Source organism: Musca domestica, unplaced genomic scaffold (genome assembly GCF_030504385.1).
Source record: "Musca domestica strain aabys unplaced genomic scaffold, Musca_domestica.polishedcontigs.V.1.1 16, whole genome shotgun sequence".
Lineage (NCBI taxonomy): Eukaryota > Metazoa > Arthropoda > Insecta > Diptera > Muscidae > Musca > Musca domestica.
In genome coordinates, this window is record NW_026712219.1 from 6,664,522 (window position 1) to 6,687,776 (window position 23,255).

At 35.0% G+C, this 23,255-nt stretch overlaps 1 protein-coding gene across 2 annotated transcripts; it reads right to left on the reverse strand.

Moving 5' to 3' along the window:
- Nucleotides 1-657: 657 nt before the first annotated feature.
- LOC101893933 (uncharacterized) lies at nucleotides 658-21,834 on the reverse strand. Of its 2 annotated transcripts, none has more exons than XM_005186170.4 (4): nucleotides 21,750-21,834; nucleotides 14,465-15,783; nucleotides 4,383-4,711; nucleotides 658-868 (listed from the first exon to the last, which is right to left on the reverse strand). In XM_005186170.4, exons 2-4 carry the CDS (start codon nucleotides 15,546-15,548, stop codon nucleotides 761-763), a joined length of 1,521 nt encoding a protein of 506 aa, XP_005186227.2. In that variant the 5' UTR covers nucleotides 15,549-15,783; nucleotides 21,750-21,834; the 3' UTR covers nucleotides 658-760. The 2 variants fall into 2 exon arrangements, with proteins under 2 accessions (XP_005186227.2, XP_019893273.1); XM_020037714.2 differs by having other exon boundaries at nucleotides 14,465-15,833; nucleotides 21,750-21,800.
- Nucleotides 21,835-23,255: the final 1,421 nt, after the last annotated feature.

Sequence of the window (23,255 nt, forward strand, 5' to 3'; positions counted from 1 at the left end):
CATCACTTACCTCATATTTACCTTTTTCATATCCCAACAAACTCGACCCGACCCCTTAGCAATCCTTTTCTTTCTTTTGTCAGGTTTCCATTCTATAGTTATCTTTGATTCTTATTTTATTTATTTTTATTTGTTATCCCTATACAAAAATTGAAGGAGGAGGAGAAAAATAAAAAGCACAACTTTTTTACTACTCTAATAAAAAAAGCGAAAGAACTGTTCGTTCATACATAAAATATGAACTTTTGGGAGTGTGAGATTTGAGTGAGTGAGTGCGTGCGCTTAGAATCGTTCGACGTCCACTTCCTTCATGCCAACCTCTTTCCGCTTTTTTTTCTTAAAATTGGCCCAGCGAACATTTGACCTTTTATTGACTGGAATTATTTTATGATTCCATTATAATATTTTTTTTGTGTTCCATTTTGAACTGATCCGTTGACGTAGTTTTGTGCTGGCACTTTCGCCTTTTGTGTGTTTGATTTCTGCTCATTCCGGGGTTTTGGCTGTTGATTTGGGTTTGATTTGATTGTTGCGCTGGGGATTGGTTTTTGGATGATGGAAATGTCGATTGTAATGGCGTTGACAGTAATGCTGGCATCCAGGCAGGCGGGCATCAGATAATAGCCCAATGAAGGAGAAAGAGATTGTTTTTCTCTCTTTCTTTTTTGTGGAAAATAAAAGGAATTTCTTAAAAGTAATGTGATGTGCGTACGTAGTATATGTATGTGGGCTGGCGGCCCGTTCAGTATTTATATGTCATTTAAAATCCTCCCAGGAAAAAATATGATTTTAACGAGTCAACAATTCGTATGACATAAATTCCGTTATTGTGCAGGGTAAATATGAAATTTCTCAGTGGTACTGAATTCTGTAAAAAAAAAATAAAATAAAAATGCGAACATAAAAATAAAATACGAAATGAGAAAACATTAAATAATCATAAAATTACTCAATGGATATCAACAAGTAAAGTTGAGCCATATCAGATTATTGAATGTGGAGTTATTAAACGAAAAATCTTTAATTCTATTTATATTGGAAAATGCAAATGTTAAAATGACAAAGGTAATCAAAGATTTTCTTTTAAATCAGTTGTGCTGTAGCCTGTCTTTACGATGAAATTGATGTGCAGAAATATTTTTTTTTCAAGAAATAATAATTTAATTCTTTTCTGAGATATAAAAGTTCTGTGATTAAAGTGAAATCTGTACTTGATTTTTTATAGCCTCCACCATAGTATGGAGGATATATTAAGTTTATCATTCCGTTTGTAACACCTCGAAATACATATTTTAGACCCCACAAAGTATACATATTCTTGATCAGCAACAAATTTTATGTCGATTTAGCGAGGTCCATCCGTCTGTCCGTCTGTGAAAATTACTCTAGCTTCCGATCGAATTGAAGAAGATAGATAAAATTTTACTCAAATGTCTGCAGGGCTTTTGTTATTGAAAATGGGCCATGTAGGTCCACGTTTTGGTATAGCCCCCATATAACGATACCTCCCGATATTCCGTATTTTGATTATTTTAGCGAAATTATTCACCCGATATTGTTGTAAAGTTCGTATTTGAAGTTCGTAATGGATACTACAGCCTAAGACAGAAAATTGTCTGTTCAGGTCCACGTCATCGTATAGCCCCCATATAACGGTACCTCCCTATATTAGGTATTTTGATGAATTAAGCGAATTTATTAACCGGAATTGTTTCAAATTAGGTATTTGAAGTTCGTAATGAATACTACAGCCTAAACCAGAAAATTTTCTGTGCAGGTTCACGTCTTCGTCCCCATATAACGGTACCTCCAGATATTCGGTATTTTGATTTTATCGATATTATAACCGATTTTTTTTAAGTTTCGCATTTGTATATTGTAATGGCTTATGACAAATGTTACCTATGCAGGTTCGTATGGACCCTAATATAAGAACTACATACGGTAGTTTTAAGATTTTAACAGAATTTTTAACGGATTTTATTGTTTTTGGGAATTTCCAAATTCGTTCCAAATGGTGGAGGGTATTCAAAGTTCGGCCCGGCCAAACTTATAGCTTTTTTACTTGTTTATTAATTATTTACCTATTTTAAATGTGCTTAAAATAAGACTGAATTTGAGGTATTCGTTTTTGCTGTTTGTATTTTTTTTTTTTTATTAAAAATATTGTATTCCTACGAAAGACATAGTCAGGATAAATTGACATGTATACTCTTACCTCCATCTAACTCCATATCTTATTTCAACTGCGAATTGAAAAATTTTGCTTTGTAAAGAAAACATACAAATCTCAAAAAAAAAGGGCAGCAAGTTCAGCAGAGCCGAACTTTGAATACCCTCCGCCATGTGCAACGAATTAGGAAATTCTCAAAAAACTAAAATCCATTAAAAATTCTGTTAAAATCTTAAAAATACCGAATATCGGAATGCCGAATTCTCTTCCAGGTGGTAAAATAATCACAAAGAACTCATTGCATACAATTTCAGACAATTCCATTGAAAATTTTGGCTAAAATCATGAAAAATACCGAATGTCGGGGGTAGTGGAGCTATACGATATCGTGATCCTATGTAGCCCATCTTCGAACTTGACCTGCCTACAGACAAACGACAGATCTGTGAAAAATTTTAGTTTCCTAACTTAATTCGTTTTGACTGTAGCGTGATTAAAACAGACGAATAAACGGTTGGCTAAAACATCTTAGAATTTTACGCTGTTGGGTCTAAAATTATTATTTCGTTAAATTACAAACGGAATGACGAACTTACTATGCCCTCTTTACCATGTATGGTGGAGGGTATAAAAATTTCCTCATCCAAGGAGAGCGGAAATAAAAAAATCATGAATCCTTACAAAAATTTCTAAGAAAATAATATGTTAGAGTTACATATAAATTTCAAAATTGATTTTCGTATAAAAAGCCTTTAAAAAATTAAATTAAGCATTTCGATCACGTTTTTTGGAAGAACGTTTATAGCTCTTCCATAAAAGCATGCCACCTCTATGTTATACGTGTTTGTATTTCATATGTATGGCGAGTTGTTGTAAAGTGATTATTATGCCTACATAAGAAATCTTTAAATACATACAAATATATTATTCAGGAATAATTGGGGGTACACTCGAAAATAATTAAGGTAATCAAATGCAAAGGGGAAGTAATTCTAAGATTGGGTGATTGTAGAAAGTCTGTGGAGAAAAGCTCAATTGGTTCTAAGGCCAACATTTGTTTGATGGCCCATTTTTCAACAAGACCTACGACGAAATTATTGAAATTTAACGCAGACCAGTTGCTTTGCAGATGCGACTCAATCCCTTGTAATCATTGACATATTTGAAGTATTTGGGGCAAGGATGTTTTTATCTTAAATTGGAATTGAAAAATAAATAGAAAATTTCGGAAAAAATCAATTTGAAAATGTAGCTTAGAATTTTAAATCATTCAATAAAATTAAAAAAAATATGTAAAAATATTGGCGTTTAACTTTGTTCAGTTTTTTATCTCACCCTGTAATACGACCAACAAATAGTGTTGTGGGGTATGACAATTTTTGCCCATAGAACTCAATTTTTCCTACAACATTTCGTAATATCACTGGTAGCTATTATGTATGATGTTTTCTATAGAACAGACTTTTCCAGGAACAGCGGTTTTATCTCCTACCTCTTTGTGAACATTTAAGGCGATTGATCATGCAAAAAATTCGACTTATCTTTCATAGAGCTGTTTGAAGCAAGATTCAATTTCGACAACTCCTGGGTGTTCTTTATCGTTTAATTTAATACATTGACAATCAATTGCCCCAAATAGGACTTTTAAATTACATAATTCTATCAAAATAGTAAAGTAAATTCTGTTGAATAGCATACTTTCGGGCACGTCAAATATGCCCTCGGTAGTTAGGACATAACTCCATTTTTTATTCAACTAAAACTGGAATCAATCAACTATTTGTTATCGGCGAGAACTTTTCTCCTTGACCCTTGCAAGTTTGCAAAATATATAGATTTCGATGTAAAATCCTGTTATTAAAATCACGTACAATGCCATACTTTTTTACTATTTCCAAATCCTTTGAAGTGCATTGTTTTCAATTCTTTTTTTTTTTTTTATTTTCTTTGTTTTATTTTACTTTGAACCCACTGGCGTACAATTTTTCTTTTGCAAAACAAAAAAATAAAAAATTGTATTTCAAATAAAGGTTTAGAATAACAAAACTTTTGAACACATCCACTTTCAAAAACTGAAATATTTGAATAACATCAAAAATAATAAAAAAAAAGTGTATGAAAACTTGTTGTATTTAAGAGGTATGAAAAATACTTCATAAAAGCACTGGCTCACATCCTCATTCACTCTGACTCACTCACACACACTCACCTGCATATTGTTTAGTATTTTCGCGAACTCCGGACTGCCAATATTATCGACAAGTTTGGAAAACTGTTCACTCGACTCGAGTTTATCAAAGAATGTTGCCAGTATTTGATCCTGTGGCAGGGCCTCCAGAATGCTATCAACTAAACCATGTAAACCATTAAGTTGCTCTTTTGCTGTTGTTGTTTCCATATCCGATGCTACGCCGAGTGTTGATTGCGGTGTAAATTCGGAGTCTGATGGCGATGACGATGGAGGCAGCATCGGATGTGTTGGTATTTCAATGGTTGATGTTGTTGTTATGGGTTTTAATGTTCGTCCATATTCAATATCTATGTAAATAATAGAAAATATTTTGGGTAATTTTTTCTTGTATTTATTATATTTTACGGTAAATATTTTTCATTTTCTTTTTAGGTATTTTTTTTAATTGTATTATTTTGAAGGTAATTTAATTCTGTCCCATTCGTATTGCTTTTATATTGATACCTGAATCTATTGACTATAACTTTTGTTTATATTTTTTGGCAAACAAAATATGTTCGCAGGGGCTGGAAATGAAGTTCCCAAAACAATGAAAAAAAGAAGTAGAATCTAATGATTTTTATTTTGAAGACATAACCAGTAAAGAAAGTCATAAAGTCGGGCGGAGCCAACTTTATCATACCCTACACCACTTTGTTAATTTAGTAGAGCTCCGCATAACAATTAAAAGTTTTTATGGGAGAATTCAATCGTACACCCTTTGATTTTAATTTAAAATTCAAAGCACTAAATATGCCGAAGCATTTGTATCTTTTAAATTCGGACTTGTATTGCCCATTTGGTGCACAATTAATTTGAAATTCGATAGAAATATATATTGGAGATATATCCGAATCGAAACCGATTTCGATAAAATTTGGCAAAAATATTTCTGAGCTGTATTTGATATATTTCCCTGAATATCGTTGTTACGGAGTGCATATTATGGCTGTGGGTAACAAATCGGATGAACAGTATATATGGGAGCTATAGCTATATCTGAATCGATCTTCACCAAATTTGACATACTAGCTTCTAGACTCAATTCGGTCGTAAGTGCCAAATTTCATCCAATTTGGACAAATATTAGACGTTTGGTGCACAACAAAATATAAATCGGACGAAGTTATATGTGGGAGATATATCCAAATCCGAACCCATCTCGATAACATTTTGCCAATGTATTTCTGAGCTGTGTTTGATAAATTTCCCCAAATACTGTTGTTATAGAGTGCATATTACGGCTGCGGCTGACTAAAATAACAAATCGGATGAATAATATATATGGGAGCTATAGCTATATCTGAACCGATTTCGATCAAATTTGGCATACTTATTTTCGGGTCCAATCTGATCGTCCGTGCAAAATTCCATACTATTCGGACTGATATTACACGTTTGGTGCACACTAAAAGGCAAATCGGGCGAAGATATATATGGGAGCTATATCTAAATTTTGACCGATTATCTCCAATTTCAATAGGGTTCGTCCTTGGGCCAAACAAATGATTTGTGCAAAATTTCATCTGGATAGGGCAATAAATGCCAACTGTACTTTGTTTACAAAAATACATGGACAGACGGGCGGACGGACATGCATAAATCGACTCAGAATGTGATTCTATGCAGATCATCATCACTATGGGTCTATGTCGTTTCCCTTTGCCTGTTACAAACAAATGCACAAAGACATAACACCCTGACCACCTTGTGGTGTAGGGTATAAAAAGGGGCCACGAAAAGCACGAATTGTAATGTATTCGATTTGATAGACGTAGAATGGAATTTTAAATATTATATTGCAAGTGACATACAGTTAGTAACTTCTACAAGCTATCAATATAGATCCCTCAAAATAAATATATATATTTTTTTTGGTCAGTCTGAAATTCTATACCGATTCAAAGTGGTCTTTTTTAAGGTGTATTGGATATTTTAGCCACATTTCCTACAACACTGTGTGTTTTTGGGTATTTTACTTTTGATGGGCACATCGAAATTGTGGCCCTACATTCATAATATTATACAACGAGAGGAACTCTCTCTCAGGATCTTTTTTTTTGTATGAGGATTATTCGAAAGGGGACGTAATGATCACTAAATCTTCTTTTTAATAACATAAGTCGAAAATCTGAGAAAGAAACTTGATACTTCGATTAAACATTCTTTGTCCCAAATCAATATGAAAGGACAAGTGTGTGTGTGGACAAGTGACTTATTAAATGTCTTAATATAAACTCCCAAACATAAGCTAGCTTATCTGACAGTAAAACTGTATTGAAATTTATAATTTGCTATTTATTGCAGTTTCATTAAATTTATGATTTCATCGTTCTTTTTAGACGCGATTTTAAAAAGTTAGTGTTTGCCGTAGGGTATTAGATGGTCAGCCCCGCCTGTTTGTAACCATTGCTTACTTGTTTAACTTTTCCTTTAGGATTCTAAATTGATAAAAATATCTTTCCTAAAATGTTGACCACAAATTCCTAAAATATCGAATACAAGTGTTCTTTTTAATATAGCCGCCATGTGGAGAGACCTCCTCCATTTCCTTATTTGATGTTCTTGTGGAACAAACAAGAGTCTAGAGTCTATAGAGTGGTCCGTTTGAAGCTTTAAAATCATAAAGAGGCACTTATTTGGTGGTTTTAAGTCTAATAGGGTTTCCTTAAAAAAAATGATGGTAACAATTCTGTAGAACCTATTTCAAATTTTTTTTAAAATCAACATTTTTTTTTTTGATTTTTTGTTTAATGTCACGTGACTTATTAACGTCTTACTTTGACTTCTTCGACTCTTTCATATATAAGAATTCTAGATCTACTTTTTCGCACTTAATATTATTGGTAATTTGTTTAATATCCCAAATGTTGAATATTTGAAATGTAAGATTCGAAATTCTACCTTTACCGATAATTATACCCTACAACACTATGTGTTGGGGGTATTATAAGTTTGATTGGGCCAACAATTATGTAACACCTCGAAATATTGGTTTCCCACATAGGAAAGTATATATGGATCTTCCTATCTCGCCGAGCTAAGTCGATCTAGCTATGTATGTCCGTCCGTCCGTCTGTCCATATTAATTTGTAATCACTCTACACGTCGCAATTATGGTCCGATCTTCACGAAATTTAGAATAGAGGTGGGGTTTGGGCCAGAATAGAACCCTTTTTCTTTTGGAGATGATCGCATAATATTTAGGGGTTGAAATTGAAAACTGAAAAAAATCCTGATTTTGCAGTTGCTCTACAGGTAGCAATTATAGCTTAGGGCTGGGCAGAAGCCTTCCATTTGACGGTATTCGGGTAATATTTAGTAGGTGAAATAGGCCACAACATTTGTGCTAAATAAAAGTCAAATTTTCCATTAAACCGCGAATATTTATACCCTACACCACATAGTGGTAAGGGTATTATGTCTTTGTGCATTTGTTTGTAACATGGAGAAGGAAACGAGATAGTCCCATAGTTACTTTTGAGAACCTTCATAGAATCACTTTCTGAGTCGATTTATGCATGTCAGTCCGTCTGTCCGTCCGTCCGTCCGTCTGTCCATGTATTCTTGTGAACAAAATGCAGGTCGCATTTATTATCCGATTGAGATGAAATTTTCCAAACAATATTTTTTTGGCCCAAGGACGAACCCTATTGAAATTGGTGAGAATCGGATCAAATTTAGATAAAGCTCCCATATATATCTTCATCCGATTTCGGGTTAAATGTGCACCAAATGTCCACTATCAGTCCAAATCAGCTGAATTTTGGCACACCCAACCGAGTTCGGCCTAGAAGCAAGTATATCAAATTTGGAGAAAATCGGTTCAGATATAGCTATAGCTCCCATATATATCTTTCGTCCGATTTGATCTTTAAGTCCCTCACATTCCTACTATGCACTCCACAACCGTGATATTTGGTACCAGGTATTAGATGGAGCACAGAAATAGCTGTTTTAAATTTTATCGAAATCGGTTCAGATTTGGATATAGCTCCCATATATATCTTCATCCGATTTCGGGTTAAATGTGCACCAAATGTCCACTATCAGTCCAAATCACCTGAATTTTGGCACACCCAACCGAGTTCGGCCTAGAAGCAAGTATATCAAATTTGGAGAAAATCGGTTCAGATATAGCTATAGCTCCCATATATATCTTTCATCCGATTTGATCTTTAAGCCCCTCACATTCTTACTATGCACTCCACAACCGTGATATTTGGTACCAGGTATTAGATGGAGCACATAAATAGCTGTTTTAAATTTTATCGAAATCGGTTCAGATTTGGATATAGCTCCCATATATATCTTCATCCGATTTCGGGTTAAATGTGCACCAAATGTCCACTATCAGTCCAAATCACCTGAATTTTGGCACACCCAACCGAGTTCGACCTAGAAGCAAGTATATCAAATTTGGAGAAAATCGGTTCAGATATAGCTATAGCTCCCATATATATCTTTCATCCGATTTGATCTTTAAGTCCCTCATATTCCTACTATGCACTCCACAACCGTGATATTTGGTACCAGGTATTAAATGAAAAACAGAAATAGCTGTTTTAAATTTTATAGAAATCGGTTCAGATTTGGATATAGCTCCCATATATATTTTCATCCGATTTCGGGTTAATTGACCACCAAATGGCCAATATCAGCCCAAATGGCCCGAATTTTGGCACATGTGACCGAGATTAGCCTTAAAGAAAATACAACAAATTTGGAGAAAATCGGTTCAGAAACAGCTATAGCTCCCATATATATGTTTTATCCGATTTGGTGTTTAAGCCTCTCACATTCGTAATATGCACTCCACAAGAATGATATTTGGTACCAGATATAAGATACAGCCCAGAAATAGCTGTTTGTAATTTTATCGAAATCGGTTCAGATTTGGATATAGCTCCCATATATATCTTCATCTGATTTCGGGTTAATTGTGCACCAAATGGCCGATATAAATCCAAATGGACTGAATTTTAGTACATCGGACCAAATTCAGCCTAGAAGCAAGTATATCAAATTTAGTGAAAATCGGTTCAGATATAGATATAGCAACCATATATATGTTTCATCCGATTTAGTGTTTTAGTCCCATACATTCGTGATATTCACTCCACTACCGTGATATTTGGTACCAGGTATTAGATGGAGCACAGGAATAGCTGTTTTAAATTTTATCGAAATCGGTTTAGATTTGGATATAGCTCCCATATATATCTTCATCCGATTTCGGGTTAAATGTGCACTAAATGGTCAATGTCAGCCCAAATCACCTGAATTTTCGTACATAAGACCGAATTCAGTCTAGAAGCTAATACGTAAAATTTGGAGAAACCCGGTTCAGAGATAGCTATAGTTCGTAAAATGCACGATAAAATTAGATAGATTTTGATTTTGTACCAAATATCATAGAGCTCTGAAATGCCCTGTATAAACCTTTTTACGAGAGCTCTACTAAATATGCATAGTGGTGTAGGGTATCATATAGTCGGCCCCACCCGACTTTTGAGCTTTCCTTACTGGTTTTAATCCCGACGAAATCACAAATAGACGAACAGGTCAATTCTGACCGTTACGTAGATGTCGATAGTAAATATATCGGTTATATATAGCGAAATATATACAATGTGTATGTACAAAAGAAGGGGATGTTAGTTAGAATGCTTATATCTCAAGAATGGCTTGACCGATTTTGACAAATTTTGTCAATTCAGAATGCCCTCTTGGCATAAGAGAATAAAATCTAAAAATATCGTATAATTATTTTCAATTGCCTTACAAGAATCTCAAAATCCAGCTATAAATGAATCCTTCTCATATCTTGAAATATTTTCCTGATTGCAGCCGTTATAAGGTTGCAAAGAGAAATCAAAGGACACCGGGTAGAATTGACCACTACTTTTGTGTGAAAAAAAAAAATACCAACATTACTTACAGGCGATATCCGAAATACACAAAAGGCGAACTTCTGGCTTTTTTATGCTGATTTCGTTGATGAATATAGCCAAATATCGTAGACAAGCAAATCATATAGATGGGTCTAAATTTGTAGGTGCAGAACGGCTTCTTGCTTTTGGAGATGATCGCAAAATATTAAGGGGCTCAAATGAACCAAAACAGTGGGCAGTGCTCCACGACAAAAATTCAAAAACGAAATCTTCCAAAATGGATTTGGACATAAGGGTGCTTCTAACATATTGTAGTGTTGTAGGGTATCAGATGGTCGGCCCCGCACGGCTATAGCCTTTGCTTACTTGTTTTTAATACTTTTTTGAAAGTTATGGGATGAAATTCTACATCATCATTGTTATATCTCACCTGATCGAATATCTTAATTCTGAACAGTAAGAATGTAAGTAGTTCATGTGGTAGTTTTATAATTCCATAGGAGTACAATTTTTGAAATCAAATTTTAGCCGAATTTCACCTTTATATCAGAAGTACCACCAAGCTAAATTTCAGAATGGCAGATTCCCCGCTTTGTATTTTTTTATATTTGGTACCTATAATAAGCATATGAAATTTCAAAAGAATTCATGTATGACCTATATTGAGAGAGGTATAGAAATGAGTGGAAAAGTATTTTCCATTTTTGATGCTGACTTGGAGCTTCTGGCTACACAGGGTGTATATAATTTGATACGGCCAGAATGTGCCTAATCGAAATAACGATTTTACACCCTAGGTCTCTTTGGACCAAATCTATTTTACGACATTTAAGATCGATGTAAGTGTGTCATTTCTCTGTCTGACAAGCTGGCTGTTGCGCATGATAACTCTCGAAGGGAGTATTCGACTTCGTCCAGACTTGGTACATCCTAATAAAATGTTCAAACTTGGATCGAATTTGGCGATGAGCGATATCGGTCCCCTCCCACAAAAGGTCAACATTTTCAAATGAAATAATTTACTGCATAGCAAGAGAAGAGGTGCGAAAATGGCAAATATCGGCTCACTACATCAAGTACATCTCCTACAAAGGATCAACATTTGTATTTCTTATAATGATTGTTTTCCAATTTCACTCATTCCAAAACTATTAATAGCACATCTGCTGCGAAGGCACACAAGGACAAAATTTTGAATAGTCATGAAGTTCGTAAAACGCGAGATGAACATCCGATTATTCTCAATCTTGGCTCATCCCAATTTATCTATCAAAACATCTGGTACTCCCCACCTCCCACAAGGGGTGAACATTTTTGAATAATTATATCTCTCATAAAATGTGAAATATGCATATCCCAATACTTTTACCAATACAAATTCATTATGAAAATGTTAGATATCAGCCTACCCATTCTGGTACCTATCCCGCAAAGGTTCACAGTTTATAATACATATATACCTCACAAAACGGGCGAAACAAGTCAGCGATTCTTTTCAAACTCTCTCTTTCAACTACTTATTTTTCTCAATGAAAGATCTGATGTGAATATGGAACTTATCGGGTCACTCTTTCGACCCACAAAAGGTAAAAGTTATGTTTAACTCTTATTATTTATATATTTTTATCAGTATTAGATAACGTGGAGTGCTTTGGTCCAATAAATCCACCCCATTTAATTTTCCAAAAATTAATAAAAACATCTTATATAAAGTGAGATACTTAAATCTGATACTTAAATCAGACTTAGACCAGAAACGAAATGGACAATATTGGTCCATTTTTTTAATAAAATAATTTCAGATTTGAACAAGTAAAAAAGCAGTAAGTTCGGCCGGTCCGAACTTTGAATACCCTCCATCATTTGGAACGAATTAGAAAATATTCAAAAAAATAAAATCCATTAAAAATTCTTTTAAAATCTTTAAAATTTCTAATATAGGAAGGTGTCGATATATGGGAGGATATTCAATATTGTGAACCTATAAAGACAAATCTATGTCTGGGTGTAAAGCACTCACAAGGAACTCCTTGTGTGGATTTTCAGATAATTCTATTGAAAAAGTGGCTAAAATCATCATATACGATATTGTGGACCGATATAGACAATTCCGTTTCAGGGGGTAAAGTACTCACAAAGAACTCCGTGTGTGGATTTTCAGACAATACGATTGGAAAATGTGGCTAAAATCATCAAAATACCTACTATCACGGGGTACCGTTATATGGGAGCTATACGTTATCGTTAACCTATATAGAGAATTCTCTGTCGGGGGGTAAAGTGGTCACAAAGAACACCTTGTGGCCATTCCGTTGAAAAATATGGCTAAAACATCAAAATACCGAATATCGGGCGTACCGTTATATGGGGCTATACGATATCGTGGACCTATATAGATAATTCTCTGCCGAGGGACAAAGTACCCACAAGGAACTCCTTGTGTGGATTTTCAGACAATTCCGATGAAAAATGTGGGAAAAACAATCAAAATACAGTATATCAGAGGGTACCGTTATAGGGAGTATACGATATCGTGGACCTGTATAGACAATTCATTTTGGGGGGTAAAATGCCCACAAGGGACTCCTTTTGTGGAATTTCAGACAATTCCATTGAAAAATGCAAAATACCGAATTTTGGTCTTTTTGAAGGGATAAAATGTCCACAAGGGACTCATTTTGTCGAATTTCAGACAATTCCATTGAAAAATGTGGCTAAAATCATGAAAATACCGAATACCGTGGGGGTACCATTACATAGGGGCTATACGATATTGTGGACATATATAGATAATTCTCTGCCAATAATTATATTATAGAATTATATAAATAATTCTCTGAGGGCTATACGATATCGTGGACCGATATAGCCCATCTTCGAACTTGACCTGCCTGCAGACAAAAGAGAGATCTGTGCAAAATTTTAGCTTCCTATCTTAATTCGTTTAGACTGTAGTGTGATTACTACAGACGGACGGACGGATAGGGCTAAGTCGTCTTAGAATTTTACGCTGATCAAGAATATTTTGTTGTTGCAAAATGGTCAGGCTTATCCCTTTATTGTTGTTTTTATAAAAACAACGTTTGTTTATTAGTGGAGAACGATGAATATATATACATTGTTGGGTCTAAAATGATTATTTCGATGAGTTACAAGCGGAATGACGAACTTAATATACCCTCCATACTTTTTTTGGTGGAGTGTATAAAAATGGAGTGTACTTTATTTTTCTATATTACACGAATAAGAGGGAGTATTATTTGCTCATTTTTGAGTGCGAGTGAAATTAGCAAACTCTACTCCTGCGGGATACTCTTTTAATTTTTGACATATCGTTGTTCTTTTTGTAAGTAGATGCCCACAGATGCAAACGAAACCAAAATTAATACATTGAACAACATTTTCGCCAATCTCTACCAACAAAGCCTACGTACGGGCGTACCCCTGCGATGGCGGCGCCCTTTTTATTTGTAAATTTTTAGACCATTTCCGAGCATTTTTCTACGAAAATCTCTTTTTTTATCTTTTTGGGTACTCCTGTCCGCGAGTAAAAACGAGAAAATCAAATATCTGGTAAGTACTATTATAAACTGATTGTTCCCGGAAAAAGGAACTATTTAAGGAATGTCATGGATCAATACGTCCCATTGGGTTTGGCGAAGCTATGCATATAGTCAAGCCGTGAAATCTACACGACATATATTCTGAATGTTTAAATTAATTCCATCTTTCCAGGCTAAAAAGGGAATGGCAATCTTAGACACCCTACCATATCCCACCTCATTTCTGAGCGCTTGCAAATGTCCTTTGCTACAATTAAAATTCCTTTGACAAATACAATTTCAAAGGAAACGGTCGTGTAACAAGCTTCTTGCTTTACTCCCAATTAAATACCACTTTAGCTAAATGAAACCATTCACTTAACGGTTGAAATGATATCGCCGTCATCGTCGTGATTCGGTGTCTGTAACAAAATCCTATTACAATATTGTTAACATGGTGGGATTTTCGCGATGGATGGATGGATGGTTGGAATAATTTGCTACTAATTACATAAAACCTCTTCATTTTCCAGCGACCATTTTGCTGTCCATTTTAGATCGCTTGTTTTTTTTTTTTGCGCTAGTCATCCCTTCTGCTAAAGCTTTGCATCAATTTCATACTCACCATTTGTCTCGAGTGCCGATGGAGCCATTTGACCTTTTTCTGTTGTCGGTTCGTCTGTATCGCCTACCCCGACCGGCGACGTCACATTGGTGAGTGTTGTTATGAAATGTACCAAGTCCAAACCACTGCTATTTAAATAACGTAAAAATGCTGACATTTCCGGTAACGAAAAAATGTGTTGTTCCAGCGAAATGAAATCTCGACTAGACATGAATGCGTGGGCACGCTGAACTTCCGGATCATTGCGATAATAATGGGCCACGATGGCTTTGACTTTGGCAGCCGGTATTAGTGATAGAAAATCGCTTAAGTCCAGGGGGGTAAATGGGACCGCCGTCGTGGTCGCTGTTGTCAACGTTCCACTGACCTCTTCATTATTGTCCGGTTGTAATTGAATTTCATGCGGTGGCAATGCGGCATCGGCATCTGTATCCTTGGCTGATGATGCCGTTGATGAGGCAAATGTTGGATGTGTTAATGAATCAGAATGCTCATCAGATGTACAGCTGCTGCTGCCGCTATCGTTGTCCTGACCATCGGCACTCAGATGAAGATGAATTTCAAACAAATGCTGTTCCTTTCTTGCTGGTGGTGGAGATGGCGAAAGGCGCGGCGGAAGTCGGGCCATGTACTGATGCTGGTTAATTGGTCGTTTGTCCAGAAAAATCAAATCATCAATATTTTCCGATGGCTCACTATCTGGTGGTGCCTCCCACACTCCCTGGTTGCCCATGCCAGCCAAGTTGGATGACGATTCATCGATAGGCTTCTCCATTGTCTGCCGCTGCTGCTGGTGGTGGTGCTGGTGCATCCTTTCCACGGCTATTATAAATTCACTATCATCGTCATTGTTGCCATAGCTCTGATTGCTAGCGCTATCAACGTTGGCCCGATTGTATTCACTGTTATTGCTGGTATTTGCTAGGCCAGAGCTGCTGGTCTTATTCTCGCCATCTCCATTGCCGGCTGACAGCAGCAGCATCGACTCGCTATCTGCATTATGTGGAAACATTGTAATAATTTGACAGCAACTCAACAACAACAATACACTAATTGCATAAAACAATTTTCGATTTTCCACCATTTTGATTTTTCGATTTCGATTATTTTTGTTTGTTTCACTTTGTCGATTTTTTTGGCGTGGGGTTTTTGTTAATTTTTTTGCATGTGAATTTTTCTTTCCCCTCTTGATTGATTTTTTGTGATAAGTACAAAGTACCGGAGTACTGGGTTTAATTGTTTTTGGTGGTTTTTAAACGTTTTAAGTTATTCAATGTTTTTCAAAATTACAGTACGTTCGATTGAACATTTTCCATGGACTTTTAAAGGAATAAAAATGTTCTTCTTATGTTATTTACTAAAAAGTTTTCTTATTTGTGGGACACATTGAGAAAATATAAGAGTAAAGAGAAAATCGGAGTTCATAAGAATTTTGTCAAATAAAACCAGTAAAGATAGTTTTAAAGTTGGACGAGGTCGGCTTTATGATATCCTACACCACTTTGCATATTTGGTAGAGCTTCACATAACAAATAAAAGTTTTTATGGGAGAATTTGTGAGAATTAAATCATACCAACTATGATTATAGTTATAACTTAAAGTCTAAAGGAACTAAGGTATGAAAGGAATATCCTCCTCTTAATCGATTTCCACTAAATTTGCCAAAGCATTAGCGTCTTTTCGATTCCAGCTTGTATTACATATTAGGTACACAATTAACTTGAAATCGGATAAATATATATATTGGAGCTATATTAAAATCTGAACCAATCTCGATAAAATTTGGCAAAGGTATTTCTGAGCTGTATTTGATATATTTCCCTGAATATCATTACTACCGAGTGCATATTACGGCTGTGCTGAACAAAATCAACAAATCGGATGAACAAAATATATGGGATCTGCACCGATTTTTACCAAATTTAACATACTTGTTTTTAGACCCAATGTGGTGGTAAGTACCAAACTCCATTCCATTTGGGCTTATATTACACGTTTGGTGCACAAAAAAAGCAAATTGGTCGAAGATATATATATATGGGAGCTATATCCAAATTTGAACCGATCTCGATACAAGACATTTCTGAGCTGTATTTAATACATTTCCCTAAATATCGTTGCTACAGAGTACAAATTACGGCTGCGGAGGACAAAAATAACAAATCGGATTAACAATATATATGGAAGCTAAAGCTATATTTGCACCAATTTCGATAAAGTTTGGCGTACTTATTTTCAGGCCTAATTTTGTTGTATTTGTAAAATTCCATTCAAAAAAATTCAATTCAATATTTGGGCTGATATTACACGTTTGGTGCACAATAAAAGGCAAATCGGACGAACGTATATATGTGTCCGATTATCAAATACCAATTTCTAAAGGGTTCATCCTTGGGTCAAACAAAAAACATGTGCAATAAATGCGACCTGCACTTTGTTTAAAAAATACATGGCCAGACAAACGGACAAGCATAAATCGACTCAGAATGTGATTCTATGCAGATCATCAAAAGGAACTATGGGTCTATCTCGTTTCTTCTTGCCTGTTATAAACAAATGCACAAAGACATAATAACCTGACCACCTTGTGGTGTAGGGTACCAAAACTGTTTACACTCATAAGCAGACCTCCGAAAAATTTGCTCGAATTTGAAAAGAGTGAAACTTACACGTTTTCGAGCGGAGCTGAAAAAATGGATCAAACTCCATGTCGCTTGAATATGAGTGATCGTTTTTCCTATTGAACTCTTTCCGAGCACACTTTTAGTTTTTATTTTACCTTTGTTGTATTTCCATGTATGTGTACTTTTCTGTACAATATCACAACCCATCTTCCCCTCACTCCCCCTCTTAATATCCTCTTCTACAGAAAATAGCAACATCAAACCCCGTCTCATCAGAAAATAAAAACTCTTTCTCCCTCGTGTGACTGGTGAGTGCTTCAACTCAAAACAAAAGAATGAATAGTAGACTCCGTAAAGAAGTTCCCACTCTTCGAGCAATCCTGCTCGCGAACAAGTTTCGTTCCAGAGTGAAAATGAGCAAATAAGTGATATGCCCATAAAGTTAACAATGCCATATTAATTCAGTTGCAGGATATTTTATAATGAATTCAGTATATTTTGGTGATGGGTCTCACCCACCGAAACTAATGGATATTCTAAAAGTTTCCCTTTCAATGGAATTATGTAACATTTAATTCGCGATGTACTTTCGCGTTTCTAAATGATCCGATTTTATGTATTTTGAGGGTTTTACCATATATTATTACGGTAGGGTAACTTTGTAAAGGGTGATTTTTTAGATATTAACTTTCTGGCAACACTGGTTTAGACCGCACTCATGTTTCCCGTTTTGCTTTACTGTCAAATGCCTTCAGTTGGGTCTAAAATGCAGCCATTAGTCGCATCTTACAAACGATACACTCGTGCAAATCATTGTATTTTATTATCAACATGCAATCTCTTTTAAGAAAGATCATCGTTCAGGTACGAAACTGAGTATTGGCTCAAGCAGAATTGTCAATTTTAAATGGAAGATCAGTAAAAGTCACAGGTTGGTGCGGTCTATGGGCTAGTGGCGTCATTGGAACGTGAGCGCTGCCGTGAGATGATATCCAACATGTGGTTTCAACAAGACGGAAACAACTGTGTAGCATTTATTTGTGAGATACCGGGCGAAATGTTGGGAATAGTATGCAAAAATTGGACTAAGTGGATGGACCATCTATTTTTCTGAATTTTACGTTTCTTATATCATATTTTATTTGGACATTCCGTAAAATTCACGATATATGGAAAAAATGGCCATGTGTGGGAATTCCTTGGAGAGAACTTTGATACTCTCGCTCATTAGGAGAAGGAATTCATTTTGTTGAGACTTCATACTCAAGGGATCTTTTCAGCCATATTCTGCCACTTCCAAATGAAAACTAAACAAGTAAAAAGCGGTTAAGCTCGGCAGCGCCAATCTTTTAATACACTCCACAATCTCCAAGGAACTTGAAATTTTTTGAAAATGTCGAAAAATACCGCTTAAATGAAAACGGTAATACTAGGGCTATACGAAGTCGTGAGCCCGTATATGTTTTTTTTTTTTTTTTTTGTCAGATACCCTCCATACAATGGATCAAAAAATGATCAAAATTGAAAATTTTATCAATTTTTAATTTATTGATCAAAACCGTTAAAAAATTTCAATTTACAAATGCGAAAATATACCTAAGATCTCATTCACCATTTAAAATCAGGCTAAAACATCCAAACTCTAATATTGTGAAATATACGAATGCATACGGCAGGTATACGTATGTATACTCTATACGAAAACATACATTGACAATTTTTACAACCTACAACACTGTGTTGGGGGTATTATAAGTTTGATTGGGCCAAAAATTATGTAACACCACGAAATATTGGTTTCCCACATAGGAAAGTATATATGGATCTTCCTATCTCGCCGAGCTGAGTCGATCTAGCTATGTATGTCCGTCCGTCCGTCCGTCCGTCTGTCCGTCTGTCCATGTTAATTTGTAATCACTCTACAGGTCGCAATTATGGTCCGATTTTCACGAAATTTAGAATGGAGGAGATGATTGCATAATATTTAGGGGTTGAAATGGACCAAAAACTGAAAAAATGCCTGATTTTGCAGTTGCTCTACAGGTCGCAATTAAAGACCAATTAAAGTTAGTATGTGGCTAGAGCTTAGGGCTGGGCAGAAGCCTTCCAATTTTGATGGTCATCGGGTAATATTTAGTGGGTGAAATAGGCCACAACATTTGTGTTAAATAAAAGTCAAATTTTCCATTAAACCGCGAATATTTTTAATCCTGGCGAAATAACAAATAGACGAACAGGTCAATTCTGACCTTTATGTAGATGCCGATAGTAAATATATCGGTTATATATAGTGAAATATATACAATGTGTATATACAAAGGAAGGGGATGTTAGTTAGAATACTTATATCTCAAGAATGGCTGGACCGATTTTAACAAATTTTGTCAATTCAGAATGCCCTCCTGTCATTAAAGTATAAAATCTAAAAAAATCGCAGAAAGATATGCCAATAATGATGTTAATTTAGATTTTGTAGTATTTTGTTCATTTTTTCTATATTTACATTTTTTTTATCGCATGCGATTTTTTTTAATTACTTACAATATTGAAGTGTATATTTTGTAATATTTTTCATCTTTCAACACAGGTTGGGGATATTATATAAGTATTGCTAATATCGTCCGATTCTCACGAAAATTTTCACAAGGGTAGGGTTGGGCTCAGAAGGGTTAGGCCTATTGTTCAAAGATGTCGAAATGGTTGAAATGGACCAACAACTAAAAATGTTCCTGATTTTGAAGGTCACAAATAGAAACCAAAGGACACGAAATATCGCATAAAGTTAGAGTGTAGGACAGCGGGTACAATGGACCACTAATTTTGTGTGAAAAAATACCAGCATTACTTACAGGCGATATCCGAAATACACAAAATGCGAACTTCTAGCTTTTTTATTCTGATTTCGTTGACGAAATTAGCCAAATATCGTAGACAAGCAAATCTCATAGATGAGTCTAAATTTGGAGATACAGAGGGGCTTCTTGCTTTTCGAGATGATTGCAAAATATTTAGGAGTTCAAATTAACTACAAACAATTGAAGCCAATCGACACGCCTGTGAAAAGACTTAAGGACAGGGAGGAATTTTAACATTATATTTAGCTGTAAAATGGACTACACCAACTAACAGCACGACGGAGTGCATAAATATTGGACAAATGTCCCTAGTCAAAACCTAATTCCAAATTCCAATATGGATTTGGACATAAGGGGGCTTCTAAATATTGTAGTGTTGTACTGTATTACATAGTCGGTCCCGCACGACTATAGCCTTTGACCACTTGTATTCACATAAGATTAAAAATACATACTTTTAAATAATTTACACCCTCAGCAAATTTATAGATTTGATCGGGTCTAAATGTGCCTGGACTCTTTGGACATTTGGGGTAGTTCTAGACATATCCGTCTATAGGAACATACCCAGAAATGCCTTTCGAAACCATTTCGGGAAGAAGTCCCAACAGGTAGAAAAACAAGGATAGTTCTTATCTTCTTATTAGTGTCCGTCAATGTGTACATTCCTTTACGTCCGCTTGTCTGTCGGGGTAATATGCAGGATCGCAGGATTAGGGAGTGTCCGATAAGTTCGATTCTCTCTCTCTCTCTCCCTCTCTCTGGAATCTCCTCTAAAACATTTCAACATTTTGCAAAAATTACAAATCTCATGGTGAGCAAAGCGGTTTGGATTAAGCTCATGTGCGAAAATGTACATTAGGCCAATTTCCCTCGATAGGTATGAAATCAGTGTCTGACCTTCTTCATATTTCAAACATCCAATATTTCGGTATATGTTAGCGCAACGCGTAAATCAAATCAAAATCTGGTACCTCTCCCATGAAAGTTAAAAAATGTTGCTTTACAAATATCAAAATATGATGAGGGAGTACCCGTGACAATTCAAACTTGTCACATCGTAATATTTAGATAAAATTGTTATCCTTTTTGAAAATGGACAATGTTGGCCAGCTCAATCCAGAACCTCCTCCCACAAAGTAGAAACAAAATCGTATAAAGCTAATCGATTGCACTATACAATTCAAACTTGGACCGTGGTTATATTTATATCAGATTTCGGTCAGCAAGGAGCATGGAAGACAATAACTCTCTTAATATGTGACAAAAACTCGCTTAATATCCGATTTTCTTCAAACTAACCCAAAAAATAAAGCATTTGATTTCGCATTGAAATTTTGAATAATCATAATTGATATAAAATACGAAATTATTCTCCAGTTCTCTTCAAACTTGGCACTTTGTAAGATTAGTTTTATTTTATATTCGGAGCTTTGACGATCGAATTATAATTAGAAAAATACTATTAAAATTATTTCAAATATGGATTTAAACTGTTTTGAAGGATTTAGCTACAAATTAAGGTCAGATTATTTATTATAATATAATAATAATGATTTATTATAATATTTTAAAGCACTTCGCAGACGAATTTTTGGAGTCACACATTTCTGGCATATCTTAAATTTTGGAAGGTTTTTTAAAACTATAATTAGCTTTCATTAGAATTTATGTCTATTGAAGACCGGCATGATTTTGGATTATTTATTTATTTATTTTTTTTTTATTTTCATCAGATTATTTATATTTTCTCAATATTCCCAAACATAATTTGATTTTGAAAATTTTTAAACTCAAATAAATACTATTGTGATATTTTCTGCTCGCTTTGTAACCGTTGTTGCCGAGATGCGGTGCGCTATCTTCGAATATAATGTCCGAACTAAAAATTCTATATACAATGGGTGTAGCGGATCAATTGTGTAGCACACAAATGTTATTGTGTGCCCCACATGTCTATGAAGCTACACCTACATACTTTGTTGCTTATACCGTACGGTGGCGATTATATCCAAAGTAGTGGTTGGTGTTGATGTTGTTGTTGTTGATCTTTATTTCGAAGATAAACATAGTTTTTCACGTAATTGAATTATCACAAATAAAGACAGTTTGTAGCTTGTGACCGTATGCTGCCTGTCGTTTAATTTAAATCTGACTTTAAAATATCGTCCATAAGAAATTGCACAAAGTCCAGACAATCATGACACATTTTTAATTGAATTAAATAAATGCGGTGCTCAGAGTATAAAAGATAAATACATTCAATTTTCAGCAGAACATTTGTGGATTTATGATTTTTTTTCAAACGAAAGTGAATCTTTTTTTAATTTCATCATTTTCAAAATTGTTCTTCGGGGAAGAAATTATATAAAAAACCCATTAAATGCCAACTTGCTTATATCCAATATCTTGATCATTGGGACATATTAATATTTCCCTCTATTTGCAGCCTGTTCCAAAAATTTAAATTTTCATATGTTTCCATTACCCTAACTAGGGACTAACCCTACTCTCTTGGACCGGTCACATATTGCATGAATATCTTATAGTTAATTCCACATTTTCTATAAAATTTACAAAGTTTACACATTTTCTTAACAACAAGAAGCAAACAAGAAGGAATGAAAAAGAACCGCATTATACCATCCATAACGGCAACTATCAAAGTTTCGCCAACAAAACCTCCAACAATGTCTTGTGGCATTTCGGAAACAGAAGCCAGCCCTGGAAACGGATGGTTGCTGGCTGGCTGGCAGGTAGTGCTGGCATTAAGATATAATTAACTGCGAAACTTTAGACCACTTTCACGCCACGTCTGACACTTACACAGTCAAATCCTAGTGGTGTTTAGAGGAAACACCTGAGTCTTGGGTAATTACATACATTTATGTTTTTGATTCTTTTTTATTTTAAAATAAAAATATAATATCGAAATTTAATGGAATTAAAATCAAAGGGAGAGTTTTCGAAAATCTATATATGGATAACATAATAAGATAAGTTTAATTTTTTTGAAGGAAAACATTAAGTCAGCAATGTGTTTTTCTAGTCATAAACAAGTAGAAAAGCTGGGCCGAACTTTGAATACCCTCCACTAATGGGTACAAATATAACAATTTTCAAAAAAATAAAATCCGCTAAAAACGCGGTATATTAGATTCTATATGACGACGTAGACCTGAATAGGCAACTCTTGTCACAAGCTATTACAATATTCAAATGCGAAACTTGAAAAAAATCTGTTTTTAATGTAGCTAAAATCATCAAAATACCGAATATGGGGGGTACCGTTATATGGGGGCTATACGTAG